Source organism: Salvelinus fontinalis, chromosome 35 (genome assembly GCF_029448725.1).
Source record: "Salvelinus fontinalis isolate EN_2023a chromosome 35, ASM2944872v1, whole genome shotgun sequence".
NCBI lineage: Eukaryota > Metazoa > Chordata > Actinopteri > Salmoniformes > Salmonidae > Salvelinus > Salvelinus fontinalis.
In genome coordinates this window covers 38,297,453-38,320,118 of record NC_074699.1, presented here as the reverse complement: position 1 = coordinate 38,320,118, position 22,666 = coordinate 38,297,453, and the positions used below count along the sequence as shown (strand labels likewise).

The window sequence follows — 22,666 nt, the reverse complement described above, 5'->3', positions numbered from 1 at the left end:
AGGGAACAGGGGACAAGCTCCATACTATAACCCTGTGGAACAGGGGGAACAGGGGACCAGCTCCATACTATAAACCTGTGGAACAGGGGACAAGCTCCATACTATAACCCTGTGGAACAGGGGACCAGCTCCATACTATAACCCTGTGGAACAGGGGACAAGCTCCATACTATAACCCTGTGGAACAGGGGACCAGCTCCATACTATAACCCTGTAGAACAGTAGGGAACAGGGGACCAGCTCCATACTATAACCCTGTGGAACAGGGGGCAAGCTCCATACTATAACCCTGTGGAACAGGGGACCAGCTCCATACTATAACCCTGTGGAACAGGGGGCCAGCTCCATACTATAACCATGTGGAACAGGGGACCAGCTCCATACTATAACCCTGTGGAACAGGGGACCAGCTCCATACTATAACCATGTGGAACAGGGGACCAGCTCCATACTATAACCCTGTGGAACAGGGGACCAGCTCCATACTATAACCCTGTGGAACAGGGGACCAGCTCCATACTATAACCCTGTGGAACAGGGGACCAGCTCCATACTATAACCCTGTGGAACAGGGGACCAGCTCCATACTATAACCCTGTGGAACAGGGGACCAGCTCCATACTATAACCCTGTGGAACAGGGGACCAGCTCCATACTATAACCCTGTAGAACAGTAGGGAACAGGGGACAAGCTCCATACTATAACCCTGTGGAACAGTAGGGAACAGGGGACCAGCTCCATACTATAACCCTGTGGAACAGGGGGAACAGGGGACCAGCTCCATACTATAACCCTGTGGAACAGGGGACCAGCTCCATACTATAACCCTGTGGAACAGGGGACCAGCTCCATACTATAACCCTGTAGAACAGGGGGGAACAGGGGACCAGCTCCATACTATAACCCTGTAGAACAGGGGACCAGCTCCATACTATAACCCTGTGGAACAGGGGGCCAGCTCCATACTATAACCCTGTGGAACAGGGGACCAGCTCCATACTATAACCCTGTAGAACAGTAGGGAACAGGGGACCAGCTCCATACTATAACCCTGTGGAACAGGGGGCCAGCTCCATACTATAACCCTGTGGAACAGGGGACCAGCTCCATACTATAACCCTGTAGAACAGGGGACCAGCTCCATACTATAACCCTGTGGAACAGGGGACCAGCTCCATACTATAACCCTGTGGAACAGTAGGGAGCAGGGGGCCAGCTCCATACTATAACCCTGTGGAACAGGGGACCAGCTCCATACTATAAGCCTGTGGAACAGGGGACCAGCTCCATACTATAACCCTGTGGAACAGTAGGGAACAGGGGACCAGCTCCATACTATAACCCTGTAGAACAGGGAACCAGCTCCATACTATAACCCTGTGGAACAGGGGACCAGCTCCATACTATAACCCTGTGGAACAGGGGACCAGCTCCATACTATAACCCTGTGGAACAGTAGGGAACAGGGGACCAGCTCCATACTATAACCCTGTGGAACAGGGGGCCAGCTCCATACTATAACCCTGTAGAACAGGGGGCCAGCTCCATACTATAACCCTGTGGAACAGGGGGCCAGCTCCATACTATAACCCTGTGGAACAGGGGACCAGCTCCATACTATAACCCTGTGGAACAGGGGACCAGCTCCATACTATAACCCTGTGGAACAGGGGGCCAGCTCCATACTATAACCCTGTGGAACAGGGGGCCAGCTCCATACTATAACCCTGTGGAACAGGGGGACCAGCTCCATACTATAACCCTGTAGAACAGGGGACCAGCTCCATACTATAACCCTGTAGAACAGGGGACCAGCTCCATACTATAACCCTGTAGAACAGGGGGCCAGCTCCATACTATAACCCTGTGGAACAGGGGACCAGCTCCATACTATAACCCTGTAGAACAGGGGACCAGCCCCATACTATAACCCTGTAGAACAGTAGGGAACAGGGGACCAGCTCCATACTATAACCCTGTAGAACAGGGGACCAGCTCCATACTATAACCCTGTAGAACAGGGGGCCAGCTCCATACTATAACCCTGTAGAACAGGGGACCAGCTCCATACTATAACCCTGTGGAACAGGGGACCAGCTCCATACTATAACCCTGTAGAACAGGGGACCAGCTCTATACTATAACCCTGTGGAACAGGGGACCAGCTCCATACTATAACCCTGTAGAACAGGAGACCAGCTCCATACTATAACCCTGTAGAACAGGGGACCAGCTCCATACTATAACCCTGTGGAACAGGGGACCAGCTCCATACTATAACCCTGTGGAACAGGGGACCAGCTCCATACTATAACCCTGTAGAACAGGGGACCAGCTCCATACTATAACCCTGTAGAACAGGGGACCAGCTCCATACTATAACCCTGTAGAACAGGGGACCAGCTCCATACTATAACCCTGTAGAACAGGGGACCAGCTCCATACTATAACCCTCTGGAACAGGGGACCAGCTCCATACTATAACCCTGTGGAACAGGGGACCAGCTCCATACTATAACCCTGTGGAACAGGGGACCAGCTCCATACTATAACCCTGTGGAACAGGGGACCAGCTCCATACTATAACCCTGTAGAACAGGGGACCAGCTCCATACTATAACCCTGTAGAACAGGGGACCAGCTCCATACTATAACCCTGTAGAACAGGGGACCAGCTCCATACTATAACCCTGTGGAACAGGGGACCAGCTCCATACTATAACCCTGTGGAACAGGGGACCAGCTCCATACTATAACCCTGTGGAACAGGGGACCAGCTCCATACTATAACCCTGTAGAACAGGGGACCAGCTCCATACTATAACCCTGTGGAACAGGGGGACCAGCTCCATACTATAACCCTGTAGAACAGGGGACCAGCTCCATACTATAACCCTGTAGAACAGGGGACCAGCTCCATACTATAACCCTCTGGAACAGGGGACCAGCTCCATACTATAACCCTGTGGAACAGTAGGGAACAGGGGACCAGCTCCATACTATAACCCTGTAGAACTGGGGACCAGCTCCATACTATAACCCTGTGGAACAGGGGACCAGCTCCATACTATAACCCTGTGGAACAGTAGGGAACAGGGGACCAGCTCCATACTATAACCCTGTAGAACAGGGGACCAGCTCCATACTATAACCCTGTAGAACAGGGGACCAGCTCCATACTATAACCCTGTGGAACAGGGGACCAGCTCCATACTATAACCCTGTAGAACAGGGGACCAGCTCCATACTATAACCCTGTGGAACAGGGGACCAGCTCCATACTATAACCCTGTGGAACAGTAGGGAACAGGGGGACCAGCTCCATACTATAACCCTGTGGAACAGGAGGTACAGGCCTGGACTAGTCAGGAGGAGTTAGAATAAACTACAGGACACACAAAGCCACTTTAAAAAAGTAGGAAATGAATAATTACATGTCAGCAGCCCACTCTGCCACAGCTCCAAGGTATAATGACTTGGCATCATGTTTGTTTACACTTGGCACTACCCATCTCTGCTTCTCCCTCTATGGGTGGTCAGAGTCAGGTCACAGTGTGCTCACGTGCTCCCGGACCAGTCCAGAACCACTGGTATACGTGTTCCGGACCAGTCCAGAACCACTGGTATACGTGTTCCTGATCAGTCCAGAACCACTGGTATACGTGTTTGAAAACGAGTCGCCTGTGCGTCACAAGACTGTTGGCCTGCTGAGCTGAAAGCCTTGGCATTCTCTCAGAGAGCTAATACAAGGCCTGCTGAGCTGAAGTCTTGGCATTCTCTCAGAGAGCTAATACAAGGCCTGCTGAGCTGAAGCCTTGGCATTCTCTCAGAGAGCTAATACAAGGCCTGCTGAGCTAAAGCCTTGGCATTCTCTCAGAGAGCTAATACAAGGCCTGCTGAGCTAAAGCCTTGGCATTCTCTCAGAGAGCTAATACAAGTCTTTAGGTCTCAGACCAAAGGTTTCTCATCAAACAAGCAATGTGTTTTTTTTCTTCTGCATCACAGGAAATATAGTCGAGCACAACTTCAGTATCCCAGTTCGTACGGAGGTGGAACATTTAAAAAACTGACAAAAGTGAAGAAAAAAAATGACTATGTAATTATACGGCCATCGACTGCACCTATTACAATAAACTGCAGCAGTCGGCAGAACATTAGACGGCTGTTGCCGACGTCACTGGTTGGAAACTGATGGATTAACATAAAAAGGGAAGATCTGAGTCTGGGGGTTTTAGAAGGAAAGAAAACGACAGAAGAATCAGCAGAGCCACTTAACACACTACTGCCTTGGACAGCGAGGCATTTCCCCCTCACCCCCACAATGCACTTGGAAAATAAAACAGTTTTACGCCTGGAGTGGAAAGAGGAGTGTGATTATGATGATGTCAGCGTTGCGGTGACAAATGGAGAGTTACAGCTCATTGAGGTCAATGGAAGCTACTAGAACTAAAGACGTATTGAAGACTTCATAAACCCTTTATAAGGTGTCTATAGATGGTTCAGAAATCAGTCATAAGTAAACATCTTGCTGTTAAACATCTACGAAGCATTTAGGAACGTCTCATTAACACTCTATAAAGCCTTCATTAACCCTCTATAAAGCCTTCATTAACACTCTATAAAGCCTTCATGAACCCTCTATAAAGCCTTCATGAACACTCTATAAAGCCTTCATGAACCCTCTATAAAGCCTTCATGAACCCTCTATAAAGCCTTCATGAACACTCTATAAAGCCTTCATGAACCCTCTATAAAGCCTTCATGAACACTCTATAAAGCCTTCATGAACACTCTATAAAGCCTTCATTAACACTCTATAAAGCCTTCATGAACACTCTATAAAGCCTTCATGAACACTCTATAAAGCCTTCATGAACACTCTATAAAGCCTTCATTAACACTCTATAAAGCCTTCATGACCACTCTATAAAGCCTACATGACCACTCTATAAAGCCTTCATTAACACTCTATAAAGCCTACATGACCACTCTATAAAGCCTTCATTAACACTCTATAAAGCCTTCATTAACACTCTATAAAGCCTTCATTAACACTCTATAAAGCATTCATTAACACTCTATAAAGCCTTCATTAACACTCTATAAAGCCTTCATTAACACTCTATAAAGCCTTCATTAACACTCTATAAAGCCTTCATTAACACTCTATAAAGCCTTCATGATATGTTCTTCGATTCAAGTGGGACGGAGGGATGGAAAAGGAGGAGCGGCTTCTTACCTAGAATGGAGTGGACTCTGACAGATAGCTGAGTTCGCAGGATCAGGATGGGTTTCTTCCCTCTACTGTGGAGGAGAGAGAGAATACTTTAGTGAATACAGGAGAGAGAGAGAGAGAGAGAGAGAGAGAGGAGGGGAGAGAGAGAATACTTTAGTGAATACAGGAGAGAGAGAGAGAGGAGGGGAGAGAGAGAATACTTTAGTGAATACAGGAGAGAGAGAGAGAGAGAGAGAGAGGAGGGGAGAGAGAGAATACTTTAGTGAATACAGGAGAGAGAGAGAGAGAGAGAGAGAGCGGAGGGGAGAGAGAGAATACTTTAGTGAATAGAGGAGAGAGATAGGAGGGGAGAGAGAGAATACTTTAGTGAATAGAGGAGAGAGATAGGAGTGGGAGAGAGAGAGAGAGAAGACTCTAGGAAATAGAGAGAAGAGAGATAATACTTTAGTGAATACAGGAGAGAGAGAGGAGGGGAGAGAGAATACTTTAGTGAATAGAGGAGAGAGATAGGAGGGGAGAGAGACAGAGAGAAGAGAGAGGAGACTAGTCGAACCATAAAGAAGTGACAGTATCAGTTAGTCAATAACATCAGGTCACAGGGAGAAATATCCATGGAGAGGACGTGGCTCAATACGTCCTACTGCCAGGGGAATGGTGCCCGGAGCACAGAGGACGTGGCTCAATACGTCCTACTGCCAGGGGAACGGTGCCCGGAGCACAGAGGACGTGGCTCAATACATCCTACTGCCATGGGAACGGGGCCCGGAGCACAGAGGACGTTGCTCAATACATCCTACTGCCAGGGGAACGGTGCCTGGAGCACAGAGGACGTGGCTCAATACGTCCTACTGCCCGGAGCACAGAGGACGTGGCTCAATACGTCCTACTGCCCGGAGTACAGAGGACGTGGCTCAATACATCCTACTGCCCGGAGTACAGAGGACGTGGCTCAATACATCCTACTGCCCGGGGAACGGGGCCCGAAGCACAGAGGACGTGGCTCAATACGTCCTACTGCCAGGGGAACGGTGCCCGGAGGACGTGGCTCAATACATCCTACTGCCAGGGGAACGGTGCCCGGAGCACAGAGGACGTGGCTCATTACGTCCTACTGCCCGGGGAACGGGGCCCGGAGCACAGAGGACGTGGCTCATTACGTCCTACTGCCAGGGGTGGGTGCCCGGAGCACAGAGGACGTGGCTCAATACGTCAGACTGCATTATGCAGTTCATTTTCCATTCTAAGAGCAAAACATTCCACATAGTAACGTGGCTGGAAAGATTCCCCGAGTTGAGATTCTCCTCTGTCTGAGTGCGAACACAGATGGGGCTAGACTGTAGACATCTCCTGCTACCCTGATGGGGCTAGACTGTAGACATCTCCTGCTACCCTGACTGATGGGGCTAGACTGTAGATATCTCCTGCTACCCTGATGGGGCCAGACTGTAGATATCTCCTGCTACCCTGATGGGGCCAGACTGTAGACATCTCCTGCTACCCTGACAGATGGGGCTAGACTGTAGATATCTCCTTCTACCCAGATGGGGCTAGACTGTAGACATCTCCTGCTACCCTGACAGATGGGGCCAGACTGTAGACATCTCCTGCTACCCTGACAGATGGGGCTAGACTGTAGATATCTCCTTCTACCCTGATGGGGCTAGACTGTAGACATCTCCTGCTACCCTGACTGATGGGGCTAGACTGTAGACATCTCCTGCTACCCTGACTGATGGGGCTAGACTGTAGATATCTCCTGCTACCCTGATGGGGCTAGACTGTAGACATCTCCTTCTACCCTGATGGGGCTAGACTGTAGACATCTCCTGCTACCCTGACAGATGGGGCTAGACTGTAGATATCTCCTTCTACCCTGATGGGGCTAGACTGTAGACATCTCCTGCTACCCTGATGGGGCCAGACTGTAGACATCTCCTGCTACCCTGACAGATGGGGCTAGACTGTAGATATCTCCTGCTACCCTGACTGATGGGGCTAGACTGTAGATATCTCCTGCTACCCTGACTGATGGGGCTAGACTGTAGATATCTCCTGCTACCCTGACTGATGGGGCTAGACTGTAGATATCTCCTGCTACTCTGACAGATGGGGCTAGACTGTAGACATCTCCTGCTACCCTGATGGGGCCAGACTGTAGACATCTCCTGCTACCCTGACAGATGGGGCTAGACTGTAGATATCTCCTGCTACCCTGACTGATGGGGCTAGACTGTAGACATCTCCTTCTACCCTGATGGGGCCAGACTGTAGACATCTCCTGCTACCCTGACAGATGGGGTTAGACTGTAGATATCTCCTGCTACCCTGACTGATGGGGCTAGACTGTAGATATCTCCTTCTACCCTGATGGGGCCAGACTGTAGATATCTCCTGCTACCCTGATGGGGCCAGACTGTAGATATCTCCTGCTACCCTGACAGATGGGGCCAGACTGTAGATATCTCCTGCTACCCTGACAGATGGGGCTAGACTGTAGATATCTCCTTCTACCCTGATGGGGCCAGACTGTAGACATCTCCTGCTACCCTGACAGATGGGGCTAGACTGTAGACATCTCCTGCTACCCTGACAGATGGGGCTAGACTGTAGATATCTCCTTCTACCCTGATGGGGCCAGACTGTAGACATCTCCTGCTACCCTGACAGATGGGGCTAGACTGTAGACATCTCCTGCTACCCTGACAGATGGGGCTAGACTGTAGACATCTCCTGCTACCCTGATGGGGCTAGACTGTAGACATCTCCTGCTACCCTGACTGATGGGGCCAGACTGTAGACATCTCCTGCTACCCTGATGGGGCTAGACTGTAGATATCTCCTGCTACCCTGACAGATGGGGCTAGACTGTAGATATCTCCTGCTACCCTGACTGATGGGGCCAGACTGTAGACATCTCCTGCTACCCTGACTGATGGGGCTAGACTGTAGATATCTCCTGCTACCCTGACTGATGGGGCTAGACTGTAGATATCTCCTGCTACCCTGACTGATGGGGCTAGACTGTAGATATCTCCTGCTACCCTGACTGATGGGGCTAGACTGTAGATATCTCCTTCTACCCTGATGGGGCTAGACTGTAGACATCTCCTGCTACCCTGATGGGGCTAGACTGTAGATATCTCCTGCTACCCTGATGGGGCTAGACTGTAGACATCTCCTCCTACCCTGATGGGGCTAGACTGTAGATATCTCCTGCTACCCTGATGGGGCTAGACTGTAGATATCTCCTGCTACCCTGACTAATGGGGCTAGACTGTAGATATCTCCTGCTACCCTGATGGGGCTAGACTGTAGACATCTCCTGCTACCCTGATGGGGCTAGACTGTAGACATCTCCTGCTACCCTGACTGATGGGGCTAGACTGTAGATATCTCCTGCTACCCTGACTGATGGGGCTAGACTGTAGATATCTCCTGCTACCCTGATGGGGCTAGACTGTAGATATCTCCTGCTACCCTGACTGATGGGGCTAGACTGTAGATATCTCCTGCTACCCTGATGGGGCTAGACTGTAGACATCTCCTGCTACCCTGACTGATGGGGCCAGACTGTAGATATCTCCTGCTACCCTGACTGATGGGGCTAGACTGTAGACATCTCCTGCTACCCTGATGGGGCTAGACTGTAGATATCTCCTGCTACCCTGATGGGGCTAGACTGTAGACATCTCCTCCTACCCTGATGGGGCTAGACTGTAGATATCTCCTGCTACCCTGATGGGGCTAGACTGTAGATATCTCCTGCTACCCTGACTAATGGGGCTAGACTGTAGATATCTCCTGCTACCCTGACTGATGGGGCTAGACTGTAGACATCTTCTGCTACCCTGATGGGGCCAGACTGTAGACATCTCCTGCTACCCTGACAGATGGGGCTAGACTGTAGATATCTCCTGCTACCCTGACTGATGGGGCTAGACTGTAGACATCTCCTCCTACCCTGATGGGGCCAGACTGTAGACATCTCCTGCTACCCTGATGGGGCTAGACTGTAGATATCTCCTGCTACCCTGACTAATGGGGCTAGACTGTAGATATCTCCTGCTACCCTGACTGATGGGGCTAGACTGTAGACATCTTCTGCTACCCTGATGGGGCCAGACTGTAGACATCTCCTGCTACCCTGACAGATGGGGCTAGACTGTAGATATCTCCTGCTACCCTGACTGATGGGGCTAGACTGTAGACATCTCCTGCTACCCTGATGGGGCCAGACTGTAGACATCTCCTGCTACCCTGACAGATGGGGCTAGACTGTAGATATCTCCTGCTACCCTGACTGATGGGGCTAGACTGTAGACATCTCCTGCTACCCTGACTGATGGGGCTAGACTGTAGATATCTCCTGCTACCCTGACAGATGGGGCTAGACTGTAGACATCTCCTGCTACCCTGACTGATGGGGCCAGACTGTAGATATCTCCTGCTACCCTGACTGATGGGGCTAGACTGTAGACATCTCCTGCTACCCTGACAGATGGGGCTAGACTGTAGACATCTCCTGCTACCCTGATGGGGCCAGACTGTAGACATCTCCTGCTACCCTGACAGATGGGGCTAGACTGTAGATATCTCCTGCTACCCTGACTGATGGGGCTAGACTGTAGATATCTCCTGCTACCCTGACTGATGGGGCTAGACTGTAGATATCTCCTGCTACTCTGACAGATGGGGCTAGACTGTAGATATCTCCTGCTACCCTGAATGATGGGGCTAGACTGTAGATATCTCATGCTACCCTGATGGGGCCAGACTGTAGACATCTCCTGCTACCCTGATGGGGCCAGACTGTAGATATCTCCTGCTACCCTGACAGATGGGGCTAGACTGTAGATATCTCCTGCTACCCTGAAGATGGGGCTAGACTGTAGATATCTCCTGCTACCCTGAAGATGGGGCTAGACTGTAGATATCTCCTGCTACCCTGAAAATGGGGCTAGACTGTAGATATCTCCTGCTACCCTGAAAATGGGGCTAGACTGTAGATATCTAGACATCTCCTGCTACCCTGACTGCCATCCCAATAAACACAACCATGGCAGGGCTGACGGCTGGTCCAGCAGGGATTATATACTATGGAAAGTTCTGGAGGAGAGCAGAAGAGAGACTGGAGAGAGATATGGAGACTATGCTGTGTCAGGGAGTGTGTGTGTGTGTGTGTGTGTGTGTGTATGTGTGTGTATGTGTGTGTGTACTGTAAGTACTCTTCACATCGTCATCACATATACAAGCTGACCAACTCACATGACAATTGGCACCCTGCCGTTTTCCAGGTCCTTCAAATGACGTATTCCCTCTGTGCCAACCCCTCCCAACCCCTCTCCCCCTGCTTCTAGACTGAGGGGATGTAGCTGCTGCTTCTAGACTGAGGGGATGTAGCTGCTGCTTCTAGACTGAGGGGATGTAGCTGCTGCTTCTAGACTGAGGGGATGTAGCTGCTGCTTCTAGACTGAGAGGATGTAGCTGCTGCTTCTAGACTGAGGGGATGTAGCTGCTGCTTCTAGACTGAGGGGATGTAGCTGCTGCTGCTTCTAGACTGAGGGGATGTAGCTGCTGCTGATGCTTCTAGACTGAGGGGATGTAGCTGCTGCTGATGCTTCTAGACTGAGAGGATGTAGCTGCTGCTGCTGCTTCTAGACTGAGAGGATGTAGCTGCTGCTGCTGCTTCTAGACTGAGAGGATGTAGCTGCTGCTTCTAGACTGAGAGGATGTAGCTGCTGCTTCTAGACTGAGGGGATGTAGCTGCTGCTTCTAGACTGAGGGGATGTAGCTGCTGCTTCTTCTAGACTGAGGGGATGTAGCTGCTGCTGCTTCTAGACTGAGGGGATGTAGCTGCTGCTTCTAGACTGAGGGGATGTAGCTGCTGCTTCTAGACTGAGGGGATGTAGCTGCTGCTGCTTCTAGACTGAGGGGATGTAGCTGCTGCTGCTTCTAGACTGAGGGGATGTAGCTGCTGCTGCTTCTAGACTGAGGGGATGTAGCTGCTGCTTCTAGACTGAGGGGATGTAGCTGCTGCTTCTAGACTGAGGGGATGTAGCTGCTGCTTCTAGACTGAGGGGATGTAGCTGCTGCTACTAGACTGAGGGGATGTAGCTGCTGCTTCAAGACTGAGAGGATGTAGCTGCTGCTTCTAGACTGAGAGGATGTAGCTGCTGCTTCTAGACTGAGGGGATGTAGCTGCTGCTGCTTCTAGACTGAGGGGATGTAGCAGCTGCTGCTGCTTCTAGACTGAGGGGATGTAGCTGCTGCTTCTAGACTGAGGTCATGTAGATATGAATGATCCGGGCCCCGCCTCTTGCGGAGGGGGGAGAGAATGTCACCGTCACAGGGAACAGCGGGACAAAACACCTCTTTGTCTCCATCCCAAATAGCACCCTATTCCCATAGGGCTCTAGCTAAAGGTTGTATAGAGAAGAGGGTGCTATTTGGGATGCGGACAACGTCACGTGAACCAGAGAGGAAAGAGAATGCTTTGTGAGGTCAAATCAGATTCAAATCAGATTCAGGCACAAGTTAATGAATGGGGCCCATAGACTATAAACAGTGCTAGTTGCAGTAAGACAATCACAGTCTGTTCTGGGGAGAAATGTACTGGATGTCTATGTGAATACTGAGGAGGAGGAGGAAACGTTTTGCATGAGTACCAGCCCACTGACAGACTCGTATGTCCCCAGTACCAGCCCACTGACAGACTCGTATGTCCCCAGTACCAGCCCACTGACAGACTCGTATGTCCCCAGTACCAGCCCACTGACAGACTCGTATGTCCCCAGTACCAGCCCACTGACAGACTCGTATGTCCCCAGTACCAGCCCACTGACAGACTCGTATGTCCCCAGTACCAGCCCACTGACAGACTCGTATGTCCCCAGTACCAGCCCACTGACAGACTCGTATGTCCCCAGTACCAGCCCACTGACAGACTCGTATGTCCCCCAGTACCAGCCCACTGACAGACTCGTATGTCCCCAGTACCAGCCCACTGACAGACTCGTATGTCCCCCAGTACCAGCCCACTGACAGACTCGTATGTCCCCAGTACCAGCCCACTGACAGACTCGTATGTCCCCAGTACCAGCCCACTGACAGACTCGTATGTCCCCAGTCTCAACCCACTGACAGACTCGTATGTCCCCAGTACCAGCCCACTGACAGACTCGTATGTCCCCAGTACCAGCCCACTGACAGACTCGTATGTCCCCAGTACCAGCCCACTGACAGACTCGTATGTCCCCAGTACCAGCCCACTGACAGACTCGTATGTCCCCAGTACCAGCCCACTGACAGACTCGTATGTCCCCAGTACCAGCCCACTGACAGACTCGTATGTCCCCAGTACCAGCCCACTGACAGACTCGTATGTCCCCAGTACCAGCCCACTGACAGACTCGTATGTCCCCAGTACCAGCCCACTGACAGACTCGTATGTCCCCAGTACCAGCCCACTGACAGACTCGTATGTCCCCAGTACCAGCCCACTGACAGACTCGTATGTCCCCAGTACCAGCCCACTGACAGACTCCTATGTCCCCAGTACCAGCCCACTGACAGACTCGTATGTCCCCAGTACCAGCCCACTGACAGACTCGTATGTCCCCAGTACCAGCCCACTGACAGACTCGTATGTCCCCAGTACCAGCCCACTGACAGACTCGTATGTCCCCAGTCTCAACCCACTGACAGACTCGTATGTCCCCAGTCTCAACCCACTGACAGACTCGTATGTCCCCAGTACCAGCCCACTGACAGACTCGTATGTCCCCAGTACCAGCCCACTGACAGACTCGTATGTCCCCAGTACCAGCCCACTGACAGACTCGTATGTCCCCAGTACCAGCCCACTGACAGACTCCTATGTCCCCAGTACCAGCCCACTGACAGACTCGTATGTCCCCAGTACCAGCCCACTGACAGACTCGTATGTCCCCAGTACCAGCCCACTGACAGACTCGTATGTCCCCAGTACCAGCCCACTGACAGACTCGTATGTCCCCAGTACCAGCCCACTGACAGACTCGTATGTCCCCAGTCTCAACCCACTGACAGACTCGTATGTCCCCAGTACCAGCCCACTGACAGACTCGTATGTCCCCAGTACCAGCCCACTGACAGACTCGTATGTCCCCAGTACCAGCCCACTGACAGACTCGTATGTCCCCAGTACCAGCCCACTGACAGACTCGTATGTCCCCAGTACCAGCCCACTGACAGACTCGTATGTCCCCAGTACCAGCCCACTGACAGACTCGTATGTCCCCAGTACCAGCCCACTGACAGACTCGTATGTCCCCAGTACCAGCCCACTGACAGACTCGTATGTCCCCAGTACCAGCCCACTGACAGACTCGTATGTCCCCAGTACCAGCCCACTGACAGACTCGTATGTCCCCAGTACCAGCCCACTGACAGACTCGTATGTCCCCAGTACCAGCCCACTGACAGACTCGTATGTCCCCAGTACCAGCCCACTGACAAACTCCTATGTCCCCCAGTCTCAACCCACTGACAGACTCCTATGTCCCCAGTACCAGCCCACTGACAGACTCGTATGTCCCCCAGTCTCAAGCCACTGACAGACTCCTATGCCCCCATTACCAACTCACTGACAAACTCGTATGTCCCCAGTACCAGCCCACTGACAGACTCCTATGTCCCCCAGTCTCAACCCACTGACAGACTCGTATGTCCCCCAGTCTCAACCCACTGACAGACTCGTATGTCTCCCAGTCTCAACCCACTGAGAGACTCGTATGTCCCCCAGTCTCAACCCACTGACAGACTTGTATGGCCCCAGTACCAACCCACTGACAGACTCGTATGTCCCCCAGTCTCAACCCACTGACAGACTCGTATGTCCCCAGTCTCAACCCACTGACAGACTCGTATGTCTCCCAGTCTCAACCCACTGAGAGACTCGTATGTCCCCCAGTCTCAACCCACTGACAGACTTGTATGGCCCCAGTACCAACCCACTGACAGACTCGTATGTCCCCCAGTCTCAACCCACTGACAGACTCGTATGTCCCCAGTACCAGCCCACTGACAGACTCGTATGTCCCCAGTACCAGCCCACTGACAGACTCGTATGTCCCCAGTACCAGCCCACTGACAGACTCGTATGTCCCCAGTACCAGCCCACTGACAGACTCGTATGTCCCCAGTACCAGCCCACTGACAGACTCGTATGTCCCCAGTACCAGCCCACTGACAGACTCGTATGTCCCCAGTACCAGCCCACTGACAGACTCGTATGTCCCCAGTACCAGCCCACTGACAGACTCGTATGTCCCCAGTACCAGCCCACTGACAGACTCGTATGTCCCCAGTACCAGCCCACTGACAGACTCGTATGTCCCCAGTACCAGCCCACTGACAGACTCGTATGTCCCCAGTACCAGCCCACTGACAAACTCCTATGTCCCCCAGTCTCAACCCACTGACAGACTCCTATGTCCCCAGTACCAGCCCACTGACAGACTCGTATGTCCCCCAGTCTCAAGCCACTGACAGACTCCTATGCCCCCATTACCAACTCACTGACAAACTCGTATGTCCCCAGTACCAGCCCACTGACAGACTCCTATGTCCCCCAGTCTCAACCCACTGACAGACTCGTATGTCCCCCAGTCTCAACCCACTGACAGACTCGTATGTCTCCCAGTCTCAACCCACTGAGAGACTCGTATGTCCCCCAGTCTCAACCCACTGACAGACTTGTATGGCCCCAGTACCAACCCACTGACAGACTCGTATGTCCCCCAGTCTCAACCCACTGACAGACTCGTATGTCCCCAGTCTCAACCCACTGACAGACTCGTATGTCCCGCAGTCTCAACCCACTGACAGACTCGTATGTCCCCAGTCTCAACCCACTGACAGACTCGTATGGCCCCAGTCTCAACCCACTGACAGACTCATAAGGCCCCAGTCTCAACCCACTGACAGACTCGTATGTCCCCAGTACCAACCCACTGACAGACTCCTCTGTCCCGCAGTCTCAACCCACTGACAGACTCGTATGTCCCGCAGTCTCAACCCACTGAAAGACTCGTATGTCCCGCAGTCTCAACCCACTGACAGACTCGTATGTCCCACAGTACCAACCCACTGAGACTCGTATGGTCCCAGTACCAACCCACTGAGACTCGTATGGTCCCAGTACCAACCCACTGACAGACTCGTATGTCCCCAGTCTCAACCCACTGACAGACTCGTATGTCCCCAGTACCAACCCACTGACAGACTTGTATGTCCCGCAGTCTCAACCCACTGACAGACTCGTATGTCCCGCAGTCTCAACCCACTGACAGACTCGTATGTCCCCAGTCTCAACCCACTGACAGACTCGTATGTCCCGCAGTGTCAACCCACTGACAGACTCGTATGTCCCCAGTACCAACCCACTGACAGACTCGTATGTCCCGCAGTCTCAACCCACTGACAGACTCGTATGTCCCGCAGTCTCAACCCACTGACAGACTCGTATGTCCCCAGTCTCAACCCACTGACAGACTCGTATGTCCCGCAGTGTCAACCCACTGACAGACTCGTATGTCCCCAGTACCAACCCACTGACAGACTCCTCTGTCCCGCAGTCTCAACCCACTGACAGACTCGTATGTCCCGCAGTCTCAACCCACTGAAAGACTCGTATGTCCCGCAGTCTCAACCCACTGACAGACTCGTATGTCACCCAGTCTCAACCCACTGACAGACTCGTATGTCACCCAGTCTCAACCCACTGACAGACTCCTCTGTCCCGCAGTCTCAACCCACTGACAGACTCGTATGTCACCCAGTCTCAACCCACTGACAGACTCCTCTGTCCCGCAGTCTCAACCCACTGACAGACTCCTCTGTCCCGCAGTCTCAACCCACTGACAGACTCCTCTGTCCCGCAGTCTCAACCCACTGACTGAGTCGTACGGCCCAACCATCCCAAAATCTAGATCTACAAGGAGTCATGTACCAACATCTGACCTGCTCCTAATACAACCGTCCTAAAATCTAGTTCTACAAGGAGTCATGTACCAACATCTGACCTGCTCCTACTACAACCGTCCCAAAATCTAGTTCTACAAGGAGTCATGTACCAACATCTGACCTGCTCCTAATACAACCGTCCTAAAATCTAGTTCGACAAGGAGTCATGTACCAACATCTGACCTGTAACAAAGCATTATAAGGGAGATAATGCCTGGCCTATTGAACGAGTCCTTAGGTTTATAGTATTTAGTCCTCCAGACTGGTTCTGTGTGGTAATCACACCTTCCTGTGTTCTAGAAAGGTCTTTAGTCCTCCAGACTGGTTCTGTTTAGTAATCACATTGTGTTCTAGAAAGGTCTTTAGTCCTCCAGACTGGTTCTGTGTGGTAATCACACCTTCCTGTGTTCTAGAAAGGTCTTTAGTCCTCCAGACTGGTTCTGTGTGGTAATCACACCTTCCTGTGTTCTAGAAAGGTCTTTAGTCCTCCAGACTGGTTCTGTTTAGTAATCACATTGTGTTCTAGAAAGGTCTTTAGTCCTCCAGACTGGTTCTGTGTAGTAATCACATCTGTGTTCTAGAAAGGTCTTTAGTCCTCCAGACTGGTTCTGTGTGGTAATCACATCTGTGTTCTAGAAAGGTCTTTAGTCCTCCAGACTGGTTCTGTGTAGTAATCACATCTGTGTTCTAGAAAGGTCTTTAGTCCTCCAGACTGGTTCTGTGTGGTAATCACATCTGTGTTCTAGAAAGGTCTTTAGTCCTCCAGACTGGTTCTGTGTGGTAATCACATCTGTGTTCTAGAAAGGTCTTTAGTCCTCCAGACTGGTTCTGTGTAGTAATCACATCTGTGTTCTAGAAAGGTCTTTAGTCCTCCAGACTGGTTCTGTGTGGTAATCACATCTGTGTTCTAGAAAGGTCTTTAGTCCTCCAGACTGGTTCTGTGTAGTAATCACATCTGTGTTCTAGAAAGGTCTTTAGTCCTCCAGACTGGTTCTGTGTGGTAATCACATCTGTGTTCTAGAAAGGTCTTTAGTCCTCCAGACTGGTTCTGTGTAGTAATCACATCTGTGTTCTAGAAAGGTCTTTAGTCCTCCAGACTGGTTCTGTGTGGTAATCACACCTTCCTGTCTTCTAGAAAGGTATTTAGTCCTCCAGACTGGTTCTGTGTGGTAATCACATCTGTGTTCTAGAAAGGTATTTTTCACACTTCCCCCCCAGACTCTATTTTCATCCTGTGAGTTTAAAGAGGACTAGGTTGTCATTAACACTAATGCTGCTGTCTGTTGGAACTTGACACCTTTCCACTTGAGCAACTAGCTGGTGGAGAGTGTGTGTGTGTGTGTTTGCACGTGGCCATACGTCTGTCTGCCCGCGTGTGTGTGTGTGTGTTTCTGCCCTTCGTTCTCCCTCTGCGTCTCCTCTAGTTGATTGAGATGTGAGGAGAGTGGGAAGAGATTTAGAGGGCCACTTCACAGGGACATGATGACTGACACACCCGTCTGGACATGAGCAACAGAGAGAGAGACTGAAGCACAGAACACCGTGTTCCCCAGCATCTCTCCTCACAGCACCATGAGACACAGAGCACCGTGTTACCCAGCATCTCTCCTCACAGCACCATGAGACACAGAACACCGTGTTACCCAGCATCTCTCCTCACAGCACCATGAGACACAGAACACCGTGTTACCCAGCATCTCTCCTCACAGCACCATGAGACACAGAGCACCGTGTTACCCAGCATCTCTCCTCACAGCACCATGAGACACAGAGCACCGTGTTACCCAGCATCTCTCCTCACAGCACCATGAGACACAGAGCCCCGTGTTACCCAGCATCTCTCCTCACAGCTCCATGCTCTACACCAATGATTCCCAACTAGGGATACTAGGACCCCTGGGGGTACTTGGCCTATCCACAGAGAAGACTCATGAGACCATAGGCCTACAGGTAAAATACACGAGGGGTACTTCAGGGCAGAGCGAAACGCAGTTGGTGGTACAGTAACCAAAAAAGGTTGGGAACCACTGCTCTACATTTCTCAAGAATATTCTACACTTCTGAAGAATGCTCAAGAATGTCCTACACTGCTCTAGAATGTCCTACCCTGCTTTAGAATGTCCTACCCTGCTCTAGAATGTCCTACCCTGCTCTAGAATGTCCTACACGGCTCTAAAATGTTCTACCCTGCTCTAGAATGTCCTACACGGCTCTAGAATGTCCTACACGGCTCTAGAATGTCCTACACGGCTCTAGAATGTCCTACACGGCTCTAGAATGTCCTACACGGCTCTAGAATGTCCTACACGGCTCTAGAATGTCCTACACGGCTCTAGAATGTCCTACACTGCTCTAGAATGTCCTACACTGCTCTAGAATGTCCTACACTGCTCTAGAATGTCCTACACTGCTCTAGAATGTTCTACACAGAGAAGGAGACTGGTGGATAGAAAGCTGGATTACACCTGAAGCACAGTAGAAAGACACCTTAATTTGGAACTGGTCCCATCATTCTGCATTTCACACCTAAAACTAACACGATGTCTTCATCAGTAAAGTTCCTCTCTTTACCCAACTCATACATGGCATCCCTCCAGTCAGTGACATTTCCTATCTCAGTAAAATGACTCACTTCATCCTGCCACATGGACAAGCCCTGTTGAACTCAGCGGGAAACTCAGCTTGGACAGAAGACAGACAGAGATACTGTAGCATTAACAACTAGGAACCATGACCCTGTCATGTTGCTGTAGAACTCATGGTTCACCCTGAAACACCCTGACTATGTCTTCATGTTGGTGTAGAACTCATGGTCCACCCTGAAACACCCTGACTGTGTCTTCATGTTGCTGTAGAACTCATGGTCCACCCTGAAACACCCTGACTGTGTCTTCATGTTGGTGTAGAACTCATGGTTCACCCTGAAACACCCTGACTGTGTCTCCATGTTGGTGTAGAACTCATGGTTCACCCTGAAACACCCTGACTGTGTCTTCATGTTGTGTTGCTGTAGAACTCATGGTTCACCCTGAAACACCCTGACTGTGTCTTCATGTTGATGTAGAACTCATGGTCCACCCTGAAACACCCTGACTGTGTCTTCATGTTGATGTAGAACTCATGGTTCACCCTGAAACACCCTGACTGTGTCTTCATGTTGGTGTAGAACTCATGGTTCACCCTGAAACACCCTGACTGTGTCTCCATGTTGATGTAGAACTCATGGTCCACCCTGAAACACCCTGACTGTGTCTTCATGTTGATGTAGAACTCATGGTTCACCCTGAAACACCCTGACTGTGTCTCCATGTTGATGTAGAACTCATGGTCCACCCTGAAACACCCTGACTGTGTCTTCATGTTGATGTAGAACTCATGGTCCACCCTGAAACACCCTGACTGTGTCTTCATGTTGGTGTAGAACTCATGGTTCACCCTGAAACACCCTGACTGTGTCTCCATGTTGTGTTACTGTAGAACTCACGGTTCACCCTGAAACACCCTGACTGTGTCTTCATGTTGATGTAGAACTCATGGTTCACCCTGAAACACCCTGTCATGTTGATGTAGAACTCATGGTTCACCCTGAAACACCCTGACTGTGTCTTCATGTTGATGTATAACTCATGGTCCACCCTGAAACACCCTGACTGTGTCTTCATGTTGTGTTGCTGTAGAACTCATGGTTCACCCTGAAACACCCTGACTGTGTCTTCATGTTGGTGTAGAACTCATGGTTCACCCTGAAACACCCTGACTGTGTCTTCATGTTGTGTTGCTGTAGAACTCATGGTCCACCCTGAAACACCCTGACTGTGTCTTCATGTTGTGTTGCTGTAGAACTCATGGTCCACCCTGAAACACCCTGACTGTGTCTTCATGTTGATGTAGAACTCATGGTTCACCCTGAAACACCCTGACTGTGTCTTCATGTTGCTGTAGAACTCATGGTTCACCCTGAAACACCCTGACTGTGTCTTCATGTTGGTGTAGAACTCATGGTTCACCCTGAAACACCCTGACTGTGTCTTCATGTTGCTGTAGAACTTATGGTCCACCCTGAAACACCCTGACTGTGTCTTCATGTTGCTGTAGAACTCATGGTTCACCCTGAAACACCCTGACTGTGTCTTCATGTTGGTGAAGAACTCATGGTTCACCCTGAAACACCCTGTCATGTTGGTATAGAACTCATGGTCCACCCTGAAACACCCTGACTGTGTCTTCATGTTGCTGTAGAACTTATGGTCCACCCTGAAACACCCTGACTGTGTCTTCATGTTGGTGTAGAACTCATGGTTCACCCTGAATGAAAGAAGTGACACAGGTTCCCCTACATGATTGTCTGAGCTGGCGTTTACGTGTGAGTGTGCGTTTACGTGTGAGTGTGTGTGGGCGTGTTTATGTACGAAAAGGAGAGGAGTGAAGGAGCTCAGTGAAGGAAAGGTAAACCAGAAGTAGGAAGGGAGAGGAGGAGAGGAGAGAAGGAGAGGAGAGAAGGTAAACCAGAAGGAGGAAGGGAGAGGAGGAGAGGTGAGAAGGAGCTCAGTGAAGGAGAGGAGAGAAGGTAAACCAGAAGGAGGAAGGGAGAGGAGGAGAGGTAAACCAGAAGGAGGAAGGGAGTGAAGGAGAGGTAAACCAGAAGGAGGAAGGGAGTGAAGGAGAGGTAAACCAGAAGGAGGAAGGGAGAGGAGGAGAGGTGTCCTTACCCCACGTCGTCATAGAGCTGTTCCACATCATCTTTCTGTTCCCCCAGAGATAGGTCCAGGTCCAGGTAGTTCCCATTGGGGGCCATCTGCAGAGCACACTCCTCCAACTGGGACGGAACAAATACAGGGACAGCCATGTCAGGGGGGTGTAGTGAAATACTTACAAACAGGCATAAACACAGTATACAACAGTCAACATCAGTAAACAACAGTCAACACAGTAAACATCAGTAAACAACAGTCACAGTAAACAACAGTAAACATCAGTCAACATCAACATAAAAAAAGGAGACTTCATTTTCATCTTTTATTACTTGTTTTTTAACTTCTGATTGGTAGTTACAGTCTTGTCCCATCGCTGCAACTCCCCTACGGACTCGGGAGAGGCGAAGATCGAGAGCCGTGTGTCCTCTGAAACACGACCCAGTCAAGCCGCACTGCTTCTTGACACAATGCCTGCTTTAACCCGGAAGCCAGCAGCACCAACGTGTCGGAGGAAACACCGTACACCTGGCGACCGTGTCAGCGTGCACTGCGCCCGACCCGCCGCAGGAGTCGCTAGTGAGCAACGGGAGACATCCCTGTCAGTCACAGCCTCCCCTAACCCGGACAACGCTGGGCCAATTGTGCACCGCCCGGTAGGTATCCCGGTCGCGGCCGGCTGCGACAGAGCCTGGACTCGAACCCAGAATCTCTAGTGGCGCAGCTAGCGCTGCGATGCAGTACCTTAGACCACTGCGCCACTCGGGAAGGCTTTTTTTTAAATATCTTAACATTGGTATCATTGTTCTAATATAGAAAAGAGTCCGTCTTCCATCTAATTCAGAGGTTAGAATAAATACTCCCTATTTCTAGCATTGGATGATGTCATCAGCTTGATTACACCGGCGTTGTTGCTGAGCCCTCTCGTTGTTCTAACGAGTCAGGATACAACACCCCTTCACTTTCTATGGAATATACAGGCTACCTGCTTTCTACAGACTGTGGGAAAAATCAGGCCTTCGTGGTCAAATTTCTGCATAGAAACCACTACTAAAAGGACACCAATAAGAAGAAGAGACTTGCTTGGGTCAAGAAACAGGAGCAATGGACATTGGACCCCTCAGGAGACTGAAAAGATTTGGCATGGGTCCCCAGATCCTCAAAAAGGTTCTACAGTTGCACCATCGAGAGCATCCTGACCGGTTGCATCACCGCCTGGTATGGCAACAGCTCGGCCTCCGATCGCAAGGCACTACAGAGGGTAGTGTGTACGGCCCAGTACATCACTGGGGCCAAGCTTCCTGCCATCCAGGACCTCTATACCAGGTGGTGTCAGAGGAAAGCCCATAAAAATGTGTCAGAGACTCCAGTCACCCAAGTTATAAACTGTTTTCTCTGCTATCTCACGGCAAGCGGTACCGGAGCGCCAAGTCTAGGACCAAAAGGCTCCTCAACAGCTTCTACCCCCAAGCCATTAGACTGCTGAACAATTCATAAAAAACTCCACCGGACAATTTATATTGACACCAACAAGTGCTCAGCATATGTGGGAACTCCATCAAGACTGTTGGAAAAACATTCCACGTGAAGCTGGTTAAGAGAATGCCAAGAGTGTGCAAAGGCAAACGGTAGATACTTTGAAGAATCTCAAATATAAAATATATTTTGATTTGTTTAACACTTTGTTGGTTACTACATGATTCCATATGTGTTATGTCATAGTTTTGATGTCTT

At 50.6% G+C, this 22,666-nt stretch overlaps 1 protein-coding gene across 1 annotated transcript in view; it reads right to left on the bottom strand.

Annotated features, from left to right (window-relative positions):
* Positions 1–5,110: 5,110 nt before the first annotated feature.
* The window catches only part of LOC129834096 (FH1/FH2 domain-containing protein 1-like), a 32,518-nt gene continuing 14,962 nt past the window's right edge, over positions 5,111–22,666 (bottom strand). Inside the window, exons 2-3 of the mRNA XM_055898855.1 lie at positions 20,951–21,057; positions 5,111–5,305 (exon numbers count right to left, since the gene is read on the bottom strand). Coding sequence (XP_055754830.1) covers positions 5,179–5,305; positions 20,951–21,057 — 234 coding nt within the window. The 3' untranslated portion in view covers positions 5,111–5,178. The remainder of the gene's footprint in view (positions 5,306–20,950; positions 21,058–22,666) is intronic.